The 13,820-nt window shown below is 37.0% G+C and overlaps 1 protein-coding gene across 1 annotated transcript in view; it reads right to left on the minus strand.

The window, feature by feature from the left end:
* Nucleotides 1-1,718: 1,718 nt before the first annotated feature.
* The window catches only part of kcnq1.1 (potassium voltage-gated channel, KQT-like subfamily, member 1.1), a 32,853-nt gene continuing 20,751 nt past the window's right edge, over nt 1,719-13,820 (minus strand). Inside the window, exons 11-16 of the mRNA XM_088413838.1 lie at nt 10,701-10,827; nt 8,692-8,767; nt 7,922-8,016; nt 7,751-7,797; nt 7,598-7,659; nt 1,719-7,142 (exon numbers count right to left, since the gene is read on the minus strand). Of these exons, the coding sequence (XP_088269964.1) occupies nt 6,978-7,142; nt 7,598-7,659; nt 7,751-7,797; nt 7,922-8,016; nt 8,692-8,767; nt 10,701-10,827 (572 nt within the window). The 3' untranslated portion in view covers nt 1,719-6,977. The remainder of the gene's footprint in view (nt 7,143-7,597; nt 7,660-7,750; nt 7,798-7,921; nt 8,017-8,691; nt 8,768-10,700; nt 10,828-13,820) is intronic.

Here is a 13,820-nt window from a genome sequence, read left to right on the forward strand (position 1 = left end):
GTTTTCACAAAATAAGACACCATGACCTGTTTGATAGTGTGAATGTTCTCGGAGCTGCTCTAGCTATCACAGCCTTTTTAACTTGCAGGTTTTTGTAAAGCCACTTGATGTAGATTCATTTTCATAAGTTCTGCTTTATCAGCCTCCTCACAGGTTTGCATTCCACTGAAAACAACTGCTTCACAGCAGTATTTTTTTTAAGTTAAGGGCATCAATTGTTCAAAACTTTTGTTATGTAAACTTTATGAATGTTAAACTCCTGGAGGCAACAAGGTTACAAATGATTCATTTCGATGATTCATCCTTCACAGATTTAAAAGAAAAAATATTTTAAATGCAGAATGACAAATGTTGCTAGTGTTTGAGAGGACGTTAAAGTAACAATGACAAAATATTTTTTTATGAGAAACATCTGAAGGATCTTATTAAAGCGGACACTTTCAAATTTGTGCATTGCATAGCCTAGGTCCCATTAAGATGTGCACACTCCCACAGTGTTGGGTTTTTTGCTCTCGAGAATCAAAAAGGCCATCTGGCCAGAAAGCAACACAATGACCACAAAGCAGAGTGTGCCATCTATTTCACCTACAAACCAGCTTTTGTCGCTCCTCAACCCCCCAGTCTTTCCCCTACGTTACTCTTTTCACTTGCTGCTCCTTACCACATTCAAAGCCTGGATTATCACTGAACTGAATGTTAACTTTCCTTCTTGCTTTATGTTTGCTTGTATATCTCTGTTGTAATGGAGACTACTCTTATTCAGGTTCAATTAATAATAATAATTTAAAAAAAAAACTATATATATATTTATAGTTTAGCGGTTAGTTGTTTCAACTAATGGCACATTTCATTAACTTATTAGATTCACCAAGTTTGAAGGCATAATATTTAATGCAGTCAAGCTTTCATTTGGGTCCCAAAGGTTTCTAGCCACCCACTCACCTCCTTAATTAAATCCTGCTAAAATGTATGGCACTCTGCAAATTGTGCAGTTCATCACCAGCAGATAAAGCCTTCCTAAAAAGTTTTGCAGTGATTTGGTTAAATGGTCATGGCAGTTGTTAAACCAAGATAGGATGCTGTGTTGTGTTATTCTGAAAAGTTTTAAGTCATTAAATATGTTTGAAGTTTGAAGGCAAACTTATAAGGCATGCTTGTAGAAACATGCTTCACCATGTTTAAAATATTTTTTTCTGGGGAAAATGATTGTTGTAGTGATGATGGATTTCCCTCCCTGAATGACCAAAAATTGCACCAGTTATCAAGTTTGCAACCCCCAATCTTCTTTTCTCAGCATAAAGTCCAGCTGCACTCAACACACTTTAAGTGGGCGTAGCCCATTGTTTTGGATACCCAAGGCAGATGGTCATTTGGGCCTTTTCTCTACATGACCACTTGTGTAAAGGAATCTCTGGACACCCCATGAATGACCAGTGAAGAGAAGGTCACCATCTGCTGCCCAAAGGTCTCTCATCTAAAGACCAGGGTGTTGCATGCTTCAGTTATTTACATATTCCACCCCCCTCAGAAGCTCATCACAACAACCTCTCAGTGACAAAAGAATCTCTGCTGACAACAAGAGTGATGCATGATAGTGAAGGAAACACTTGAATGCAACTAATCACACTTGAATGGGAATGCATGATTGAGTGATGCCCCCCTATCCAAGAAGCCTAATTATATCAAAACGTCAAATGCAAAGAACACAACTGTTGTGGTAGGATATGAGATCATCCTATTTATTGACTGAGTTTTATCAGACCAGTTGCCAAGTTATCAAATGTTTACATCATGGTTACACCAATAGACAGATAGTGACAAACATTAAAGACAATTGTTCAGGTAAAAAAAATGAGCGGTCATGTCATCACTGTTTCAGCAATCGGAAATGTCCCATTTTCACATGCACATCAAAAGCAGTAAATGCTGCTAGGCAACACGCTGGGCCACTGTATTAGTTTGTATTTGTTATCTTACATGCGGCAGAGACCAGAGAGACTTCATAAACATAAAAGCAAGCTTGCAATTAATACCTTAGTGTCTGATAAAAATGGCTGGTAGTGTCTAAGCAAAATGCAAGCCTTGACATCTTTAAAAACAAGGAAGAAAATAAATAGACAATGTCCTCTTCATTAAACACACTAACTCCTGTGAACCAGATCAATACAGAAGATGTATCAACATTTCTGATCAGACAGTCTTGTCATTGCAAGAAAGGTATGAATGCTGACAGTTAAGTATTAGTACATTAGTGTTGTTCCAGTTTATTATTCTGAAGCTTTTTACCACCTAATGGGCCTCCCTTGGCGTGATATCACTCTAAGAACAACATGTACCCAGCGAACATTTCCATCTGGGCCTCAGGTAGGGCACGTAGGTCTCCTGGGTACAGAGCGCGCATGGGCTAGAGGTGGGCAATGGTACTGGTTTACATGCGGATACCATTTGGGGTTTGAGGGCATGGGCTAAAACAGGGCAAACGTTGTAGGTGATATTAGAGTTATGATACGGGTTATGTGTGTGCTAAGTGGGCATTGATTAGAACTGGTTAATTATGTCTGGGTTCCGAGAACTGGTCACCCGTGTATGGTTCTCATATGGAATGTATGTAGGCTAAGTGGGGTTACTCATACCTATAGGCATGAACTATAAAAGTAGTGAATTATTTAACTCAAACTCAAAGGCCAAAAGTACTAGTATATACTGTATGGGCACTTTTTTCACAATCTTGACGAGCAAATGTGTACGTGTGGGACACATGAATACATATTTTTACAAAAATAGCATCACTTATACATCTTAGGCCTGTAAAATAGGAGTACTTTTAATATCAGTGCTGCAACTGACCAATCAAAACCACTGGGAGCCTTAAACTGGCAAACACAACTTTGGCCTACATGGGATGCATATAATTTGTTCAGCTGGAACCCAAATAAGGACCGTCCCACACTTGAGGGAAACATGGTTAAGACTTTAAATTGCCACTTTAGGACCCGCTTAACTCCCAGTCAGAAACCCACCTAATCGGCTGACAAATGTGGCGACCCGGTGGGACCTAGGAGCAAAACCGGATGGAATCCATATTGGGCAAACACAAGTGTGGCATACATGGGTCACATATAGTTCATCCTGCAAGAATGCAGTTCAAGCCCACAAAGGGCAAATACACTTGGGGAATACATAGATCAGACATAAAATTGCCCCTTTAGAACTTACCTAAAACCCAATCAGAGACCAATGTATGCCCATATGGGCTATGATCTAGTGGAACTCAGGAGAAAACTCAAATGGTACCTATTATGGGTAAAAACAAAGGTCATATATAGTTAACCAATTCAGAAACCTGATAAAGCCCATTCAGTTCAAGCCCATATGAGCAAATACAAGTAAAACACATTTGGTTCCCACATAACATTGCCCAGTCGGAAGCCACCTAAGACCCAGTAAAAAGCCCATGTGAGCTAACATAGGTGTGCCAGCAACTGAACCCAGGAGCAAAATCAGATGGGACCCATGCTCATGCGCCCATGTTAAAACCCCTATGGGGCCCAGATGGAAATGTTCGCAAGATAGTTTAGAGCAGGGCAACTCCTTCTGCTCAGTCACGAAACTGACCATTTTTCTTAATCTGTGAAAAGATCAAAGGCATGGAGAGAAAAGTAATGATTCGACAATGGCATGTTGTTAGTTGTCCATTTAGTTGCTTGCTGTTAAGTCATATTGCTGTTAATCATATTGCTCTGTCATATCAATGATGCTGATATAATTACTATATCTGGGGATTCCTATGTGATACTTTATTATTTGAAAATATCAGACTATTGTTCACAATTTTTGAAAATCAACTATTAGGGGTAACAACCATGTTGCTTTGAATTCATGCCAAATGAATGAGGGAATGCTGTTTAGAGTTCACACATTTAGCCATTTCTGAAGTAAAACGTTTATTTTTTGTTTATAATTATTTTGATGAAATCATTTTTTATTTTAAACACATTTTGTCACTTGCTGCCCACTGCTTGACATCACCTGCACTCAGGGCTCATGTAAGAACCAAATACGACTCAGCTTGCAAACATAAGAAAACCGAACCCAGAAAACAGGTTATCTGTGATGCCATTACATCATGCCCTGTATAGAAACAAAATGGCAAAATTAAGTGTTTAAACTTATTCAGTGTATATAAAAAAAATTTGAAAAAAAAAATCATAATAGCTAAATAAGTAGACGTGATACAAGATACATGCTCTGATACAAGATACATGTTCTGGGTAGAGCAACATCAAAATGTGTGCGTTCCCTGTAAAGCCAACGTTCTTTGTATTTTCCTTTCAATTTACAGTAAGTACTTCTATGCCTTTCTGAGACTGTAATAATTGGGGAGTTCGCAGTTTTACATCTGCAAGCAAGATTTGAATGCAGCCTCCACATATCCCCTCGAGTGTCTGACTAAAGTGCCCCCACTGATGTATTGGAAAATGAGGGAAGTGGTTTTCCCTAAGGTGAATATTTTGCCATAGTTTCTGCAAAACTGCCTGAGTGTGCCAGAAAATACATGTCACTTGTTTGTCCTCAGCACTGGTGGTTTCTTGTAAATCAAATTAGAGGCGCAAAATGGGGCCATACAGAGTTAGATTTTAAACACATGATTCTTCTTAAATGACTAAAAGGCCTTACCTTATCTTTATCAAATACCGTATAGCAAAAATGTGCTTTTTTTTTCCCTTTTAATTGCAAACTGCCTCTTTCAGTCAAGCATCCCGGGAAGGTGAACAAGACACTTTTCGCAGAACAAGTCACTTCCACATGGATACCGCTTCTTCCTGTGTTGTTAAATTAGGTAGGCAGAGGCATTTGCAGACCACCTCCAGTCTTTCATGTGTTCGGTATGCATAGATTTTCTTTCACAAAAGTCCCTAAGATTCTGGTTCAGCACTTGTACACTTACAGGGCCAGAACATCTTGGGCAATTGTGCAAAGATAGTGGCTTTTTGGCAAGGGTCAGTCTTCGGCGGACCGTGACTAAACAAAATTGCACGGTGCCTTTTGACACACTGCATTAGTATCTCCACCTTTTTATCCTTTAAATGTAGCTTCCTCTTAGACATTATTTTCATGTTTCTTTGACAAAAGTGGAGGGTTTTCTTCAATAGGACTATACTTTGGCCTGCAGCAAAGCATTATTATTAAGCGTTTCCTAAATAAAATTACCGGTAGTTTGTTTGTGGGCACACCTGATTTGTGATAGGTAAAACTAAAAATCAATTGGTTTTAATAATCTAGTGCAGGTGTCACCAACTTGGTGCCAGCAGGCACCAGGTACATTCAAAGAACCACTTGAATAGCCTGCAACCTCTTTATAAATCATCTGTTTCATTATTGGGTGACAGTCTCCTTGTCAGTCATTGTCAATCACACATTTTGGTTAAGGCTGCTGTTCATAGAGATATACACGCTAACAATGGATTGGTGAAATTGACCTACAAAAAAGAGAAAATCTTGACATAGGTAACCTTGGTCGAGTCAGAGGTGTCAAACTCAAGGCCTGGGGGCCAGATCCGGCCCACCACATCATTTTATGTTTATCTCCATGTTTCTGAATAAAATACCAAATTTGTAAGTTGATTTCAACTTAAAAAAAAAAGTGTGTGTGTGCGTGTGTGTGTGTGTGTGGGGGGGGGGGGGGGGTGGATTAATGGATTCACGTCGTAACACGGGGGCCCACTGTATTCAAAATTTCTTTGTGACGAGCAGTACAAGACAAACATATGGTATCCTCTGGTGACATTTTGTTGACTGTTGACCTTGAATGAACTGAGAAGCACTAAAAGTTGCTACCTTTGCCAAAACTTGCAAGCGTTCACCTGTCAGCGTGATAGTGGTTTTAGAGGACCAGCCAAACTGCCCAACTCAAAAATGGAGCCGTGTCCAGTTTTCAGCTTCCTGGCTCATCAAAGAGCATTTGAATTGTTTTAATATGCACACAACATACATTATAAATGCATATGATCCAAATAATAATTAACACCCTATAATGAATTATTTGAGTCTGCTTTTCACCAGTTCATCATTTTATCATGTAACAAGTATGAGCATGCAGGCTATGAAGAGTGGTGAAGTATGTCTGCAAGTGCCAATGGACGGGTCTCATCCTGTATCTAAACTGGACACCCAGTAAAATGCTGTTGTGAGTATTTCACATATAGCTATCTACACTACTACAATGATTTAGTTGGGCTAGGTCTTAAATTCTAACTTACTGTTGTCAATACTAAACTTAGCGTTTTCTGTCGTTCACATACCCACAATGGTGACAGCTGGATTTTATGATAAGCTTTGAACGATTGCCAGTACCACACAACTATGAGGGTTTTGATTTAAACAGCACTTGAAATATTATTATCCGTCGTTCTCTAAGGATCGTGCCTCCGCATTGTCTTCTTAAGAAAAATCTGTATGAACCCCGAGTAGGAATTGAGTCTGGACTGGGAGAGCAGAAATGGAAAGATCAGGGAGGGAAATAAGTGCTGTTTTGTTGCTGAACTGAGGTTCAGCATCTTCACACTTGATTTTAGTTTAGCTTTAATGTCCCTTTTTTTTGCAGACATTAAATAGGCATTTAAAATGATCTTAATCTTTGTATCAAATAAATGTATATTGATAAGTGAAAACACAGTTTTCGGGGTGTAAAGCGATTGCATCTTGATTTTTGATTTGGTCAAAAAGCTTGTTAGTGAGTTTGGGAATATGGCTTGTAGTTAAGAGAAATATGGTACTTTTGTAGGTCTTCATTTTGGCTCTGGTATTTGGCCTGAAATGCCATACTAGTAGGTAATATTTGACATATGAGTAAAAAAACATAGATCTAATTACAAAGTAATATTTGACATACGAGTTAGAAAAAATATAGAGGGTTAGATCTGAATACAGAGTAACATATAAGTTACAGAACATGAATTGATTGAGCAATCTATCCCTCAGTCTTTTGTGGATAGCTGTTTATAGCTTGGCAGACCGCCCTGGCTGGAGTTGATATTGCTGGCGTGTCCTGGCTGTGGTTCGACCCCACTAGCGTCCGTTTGATCCGGTGGGATGCTCAGAGCATTTGCAATACGGTTCAACATCAGATCCATGTGTGCTATCTAGAAAAAGGAATGCAATATATGAATCATGGTCAGGAAATACAACGGTATTATATTGACACTAGTATATCCAGAACTTTGCTGCCAGACTGGACATATGGTTAGCGCTTTGTGGAGTTTGTTCTTCTCTTGTTTGCATGTTTTAAAACCTCTAAATTGGCCACATACTCTATGTGAATGTAAGTATGAATGACTGTTTGTGTGCCCTCCATTAGTCTGGCGTACCCCGTGCTGCACCCCAAAACTCAATCAGGATAGTCTCAGGTTCATTTGCAACTCTAGTTGTAACTAATATTTTTCTTAACATTCAATTCTACCCATTCTAAAACAACAAGAGAACTTTGTTCACATTGTCCTGACCTGAGCGCATTTTGAGGAAATTTTACATTTAGAAGTGTGTTTAGTGAAAAACATTAAAAGGTGTTTAAAGAAAAGTGAAAGAAGATATACTTTACCTTGTCCTCCATCCTGCTGAGCCGGGATCCAATAGAGTTGTTTCCCTTGTCTTTTCCTCGATCTAACAACAGTAACAGGAGTTGAAAAGGTATATTCCCGCTTCAACAGTTAATATTTATTAAAAAAAAAAAAACATTTCAGTGATTAATTACCAGCTCCGGTCTGGAATGAGGCTATCTTCCCCAATGAATGGTCCAGTCTGACGACATGAAAAATAATGAGACACTCAACAAAGCCTTAAAATAACATTATTCCTTGTGACCTGAGTGAGTAAGATTAGCTTGCTTTGCTATGTATAAAGGTTGTCAAAGAGACCCATTTACCTTCTCTGCAGTTCCTTAAGCCGCACCATTACGTTGAGATGACCATGGCTGTATTGCTCAATCACATCTCGGACCTCATATGGCTTACGAGCTTGCTGTTAGGAAAAACAGTGCTATATTTTATCAAACCTTTTCAAATTATATGTGTTATAATCCTTTTTGCACAAGACAGATTGGATTAATAAACTGTAAAATGTATTTTACCATACAATATTTCTTTATTATTTTAACATAACTGTTACAAAACAAGTGTTTTTAATTGAAGTTTCTGGTATAGATTAGGACTCTTTCACATTGTACATGTAATGAGTTTTTGGACCGTCAAACAAAAGGCACCTTTTAGTATTTAATGTGACACTGTGTCAGATTTAGGCCGTTTTTCAAGAAAAAGGAATAAATTAAATGATTAAAAATTTCAAAAAATTGCAAATAGATGTGTTCTTAACGATAACAGTTTGTTTTAAATATAATCGTAGGTCTAGTTATCATTAAATTATATTACATGGGTGGTCGCACTTCTCCGGGGGCTGCCATGTTCCTTATAGCTACGGACAATGGTAAATGCAGCACCTCCTGCTGTCCATAATTAAAAACTGTCAAATCTTACATAGTGTCCGTTTAAAACCATTACAAACGACAACTTTAGTTAAATTATATTATCAAATGCACTGTACTCTCTCAAAGTGCCAGCTTAAACTCTTTCTTCCAAAAAAAAAAAATCCCGTAACTTAAATTCAAATGTTTTTCACTATGCAAAAGTATGCACTGACCTGGAACTTGCTCTTAGCCACAAAAAAGCGCATTTTCTGGATCACGTGGATAGCTCGCCTGTGGGACTCTGTTAGTCTGTTGAAAAAGTTTTCAAATGAAATAATGTGAAGTTGTTCATATAAAAAAAAATAAATCCACATATAATTATTAAAAGCATTCATCAGAAGCTGTTACCATCACAAAATATATCTAAAATAAAAAAGATGGCTCACCACCCTTTAAGTTACGATGGCTACCTAATTTTCCAATAGAAATTTGGTGGATTAAAGTTAGGCAATCTAAGAGCTCCATCTAAATAAATTTGACATATCGAACTATACCAATGAAATGAATTCAAATATAAGGTGTTTAAAACAGGAAAGGCACCATATTATACACAGAATGATTTAAAATGGTGCTGTTGCCGCTTTTTACACAAGTAGTCCAATGAAAAATAATCCTACTGGAAAAATAACAAACAACAACAAAAGCTAAAAATAAATACTTCAGATTTAGCTGCTGTAACACAGAGCAAAGTGTACGTGAATCTAGCTGAATTGTGAAATCCGCACAATATCGTCCCACAGAGATTTTAGATGGTAGTGTATTTAGCGACAGTTATTATGGTGAGCTAATAATTCTTACTTGGACTCATTACCCAGGAAAAACCATTGAATGGGTAAGTACAAGGAACAGCATTGTTAATTTTATTATGGAGAGTTTCATCTGGAAATATCAACTGCCCAACACAAAATAAGTATTAGCTCATAAATGCTGTGTTTTGTATAATTGTATAGTATAAAAAAAAAACTATGTTGAAGACGGAATCTATTGTTGACCAATTTATCATGAACAGAGCAAATAAATCCTAATCCAACTTTGAAGCTTTGCAAAGAATAATGAGACACTGGCACACATATAGTAATTGTGTGTTAATGGGTATTGAATACTAAGGCTGTAAACATGCTTATAGCTTGGGATGAAGACTCATAATTGGCTTAAGACAAAGAATGGAAAACATCCAATGAGGCGATCTACAGAATATTTTTGAGACGAACCTGTTACATAATTCTTATTCAATAATAAAACAGTATCATCTATAGAATCTTGTAAGTACACATTGTTACATTGGCAGAGGAAAGCTGATGGATGATAAATTTGATAAGTTGAACTCAGCACAGCAGAGATCTTTCCCAACAACTCTGCTGCAAGCAATTCCAGCTCTGCATCATTACCCTACAATTTAGTAAGAAGGTCCCATGGGTCAAAACTGAAGACCTCATTTGTTTCAATTAGTGTAAGCTCTCACATTATAGTGCAGTTACTTAACAGTTATTTCCTCTGATTAGACTCAGCTTCTCGCTGTCCAAGTACTTGAGCCACATCACAAAAGTGCCACTTTCCCTAATAGACAGCCAATTCACATCAGTGCTCTTTGGATGACATCGTACAGGTTAATTGAAGACAACAAATACATTTGTAGGGCACTTCATTAGAAATACACGAAGAATGAAAGGAGAGTCAATATACGACTCGGTCAGACATTAACCGCGGCCCGCAGGCCCTTGGCTCATTTAGTACTGCGTTGGGCATACAGCAGGTATCCCGTATTTGTATGGCTTGGCAACAGATGACAGTGTCGAGCAGTGTATTTTGCTGTGTGAGTGTGTATGTGCAAGATCATGTGTAGGTGTAAAGATAATAATAAAGCACATCCGTCTGTTTGTCTGTCTGTCTGCCTATCTATCTATCTATCTATCTATCTATCTATCTATCTATCTATCTATCTATCTATCTATCTATCTATCTATCTATCTATCTATCTATCTATCTATCTATCTATCTATCTATCTATCTATCTATCTATCTATCTATCTTTTATGAAGTGGATGTCGAACCATGATCCCCCCACCTTACCTATTCAAGTACCTAATTCCTTACAGATGAGCTAATGCTGGCTTTTAAAAAAAACCCCACATTTATACACTCTTACACAGAATAGCCACAGTTTGACTAAGTCTAAACTTACTGTGACATGGAGGTAACTGCAGTCAGTGCACCATCTCGTTCCAACTCCTGCTCCAGGTTGTCTGCAAAATTGTTGATCCCTCTCAAGCCAGTTGAAGAATGAACATCCGGAAGGCCAGAGTTTTTCTCTAGAAATATACAGTTCATACTATTTTGTAAACTCGACTCTCATGCTCATGTTATAATCCATAGCTTATCTAAGGATATACTGCTGCAATATTCATATTGTTGGGGTGCAAGCGTGTGACACAATATGTGAAAACATTAACCTATCTCTCAGAAAATTGTTTTTTTTTGTTTCATTTCTGATTATGATGATGATGAGCATCAAAAGTGAATTTTGAGAGTCACATTACTCTAATAAAATTGCCAAACGACGACTGTCACACAAAAGAACTCTGTGGTGATGATTATAATAACAGTTCTTATTCTTGTTTTTATGTTGTAAGGCTGAAAATAGTGCTGTCAGCTGTAATTGTCTAATCAGTTTCCTAGGAATTTGAGTGAGTACCACATTAGCAGGTTCTTTTCATCTGGGGCTCTATATTCTCTGGATAATTTGGATGGCGGATGTCTTTTCAAGCAGACAAGATTGAATTAATACTGCAACTATGACGCTTGCAGCACAACAGAGTGGCAATTTAAAACTGAAAAGAAGAAACCTCATTACTTGCTGAAAAAACACACACATTAGCAACAACGAGTGCAGGAACCTCTGAGGCATTGTTGCACGTATTTTTTTATTTTTTTGTTAATGCGAATAGTCAAGTTAAGAAAATGAATGCCAATTAGTGTCCATTGCGTTCTGTTTGACAGGTTAACCCTGTGTAGTGTGAGTTGCAGGTGTGACACCAATTTGGGACTTAACGCACAAACTATGGATATTAGAATACTGGTTGATGGGGAGATTCGTATTTGTTTTCTGAGCACTGCCAATGTGGCCTTAAGAAAAGCAACAAATGCTCAAGGAATGAGCTATGAATCTGTGCAAGTGTGTGGGATGTGTTTGAACTGGGAAAAAAAAAAGAAATCAGTCACTTCACTGGACTGAGAATGGTGTGACAAATTGTGTGCTGTGTACCTTCTATTTAAGTTTTCAAAGCTTTATACAATAAAGACGGGTATTCAGATGTTATTTTCATAAATTATGGAGACAAGCATGTGTATGTTTTAAATCATGGTAATTCCAACTCAGACTGTTGCTAATCTTTATCTTATTATAAAAATTAAAATACATATTTAAAACTGATATTTAAGACTTCAATTTGATTCTAAAACAGCTTGTCTTTATGCTTGCTTTAAATCTTCTTATTCTGCAAACAACCATATATACAGGTATATTAGGGATACACTGGATTTTCGGCCACCAAAAATCTCGTCCGAAGAGGACCAAAAAAACAATTAAAATCAAAACAATACTTCCAAAAACCTTGTTATGGCGCAAAAACCAGCACACATCTGTATGAATTTCACACAAGTAAACAGAAAGAGAGGGGCATTGTTGTACTACTGTAATGCATTTCAACGAGTGACACCAAGGAAGTTGAACAACATCACATTGCACTCCACTGTTTTACAAAGGACAACTTCAAAATGAAACACCGGATAATAAATGGACAGCAATGCAATAGGCTTTGGTTTTGAAGTTGGCTTTTGTAACTTTGGTAGCAGACTGTATGTACAGTATGTATTTATTTCACCTACAAACCAGCTTTTGTCGCCCCAGTCTTTCCCCAACGTTACTCTTTTCACTTGCCGCTCCTTACCACATTCAAAGCCTGGATTATCAATGGACTGAATGTTCACTTTCCTTCTTTATGTTTAATTGTATATCTGTTATAATGGAGTCTACTCTTATTCAGGTTCAATTAATAATATATATATATATATATATATATATATATATATATATATATATATATATATATATATATATATATATATATATATATATATATATATATATATGTGTATGTATGAGTGATAACCAGTGATGCTTTTCATCAACAATACATGAATATAAAAATAGTTGAAAACTTAAATTATGTTAAGTGTTATGTTATTTATTTAATTTAATACTACTACTACTAATAATAATATTTAATAAATTTAATTTAATTACGTACTTACTTAATTAATTAATTAAAGTGTAGCAATGCTTCACTTGTCAGATAATAATCCCTAAGAAATATTCTAAAAGCTTTACTTAAAGGGAGAGTAACGTTTAGAATGTTTTTCTTTCAAAAGGAATACATGAAAGGATTGTAAATTTCAAAAACTTGCAAATGAATGTGTTGTTAATGACCAACAGTATGTTTGAAATATAATTGGAGGTCTAGTTATCGGTACATGATATTAAATGGGAGGTGGCACTTCTACGGAGGCGGCCATGTTATAGCTATGGACAGTGGTAAATGCAGCACCTCATGCTTTTCCGTAATGAAAAACGCTCTAAAGCGCTCTAAAACGCTTTTTAAGCTTACACACAGTCCTTTTAATCCAGTGAATGTGACGATTTTCTTTATTTTACACTACTTAGATGCAATAGTCCAAGTCTATGGTGATCAACAAATTTAAACTGTCAGTTGATTGTAACAGATTCAAAAAGCAGCACAGTGATCTATATTCAGGGGTGCACATAACTGGTACGCTGTGCGCTGTTAATGTGGGAGCAGTACTAAGAAGGATATTGAGAAAGAGGTTTTTTTTTTTTAGTGTCAAAAAGTGTGCGTATCAAACACTATGTCCTGGTGCATGTGAGTAATTAAAAAAAAAAAAGATGTGCACACCTGCCCTTATTGCGTAACTCACTTTTTGCGAAAAATGTTATGGACGAAGGGAAAGTGAGGTGTCCAAATAACTAGCTATGGCCCAAGACTGCTCATTTGCAACTCAACTATGACTTAACCACAACAATAAACAAAACAAACATATAAATAAATGTAATGAATTAATCTGTATTTGATTATAGGATTCAAATTCAGTTATCATGTGTGTATCAGAATCAATGGAATCAACAGTTCTTTCAAATCAACTCCACTGTTTATTTCTGCCAGGAGTGATCTCAAGCTGCTCCACAAGCTTCTGAAAATGGAACCATTTTTCTGAGCAATTGGCCGCA

The sequence above is a fragment of the Hippichthys cyanospilos genome, chromosome 4, assembly GCF_059441005.1.
Source record: "Hippichthys cyanospilos isolate Australia breed blue-spotted pipefish chromosome 4, RoL_Hcya_1.0, whole genome shotgun sequence".
In the NCBI taxonomy this organism is placed as follows: domain Eukaryota; kingdom Metazoa; phylum Chordata; class Actinopteri; order Syngnathiformes; family Syngnathidae; genus Hippichthys; species Hippichthys cyanospilos.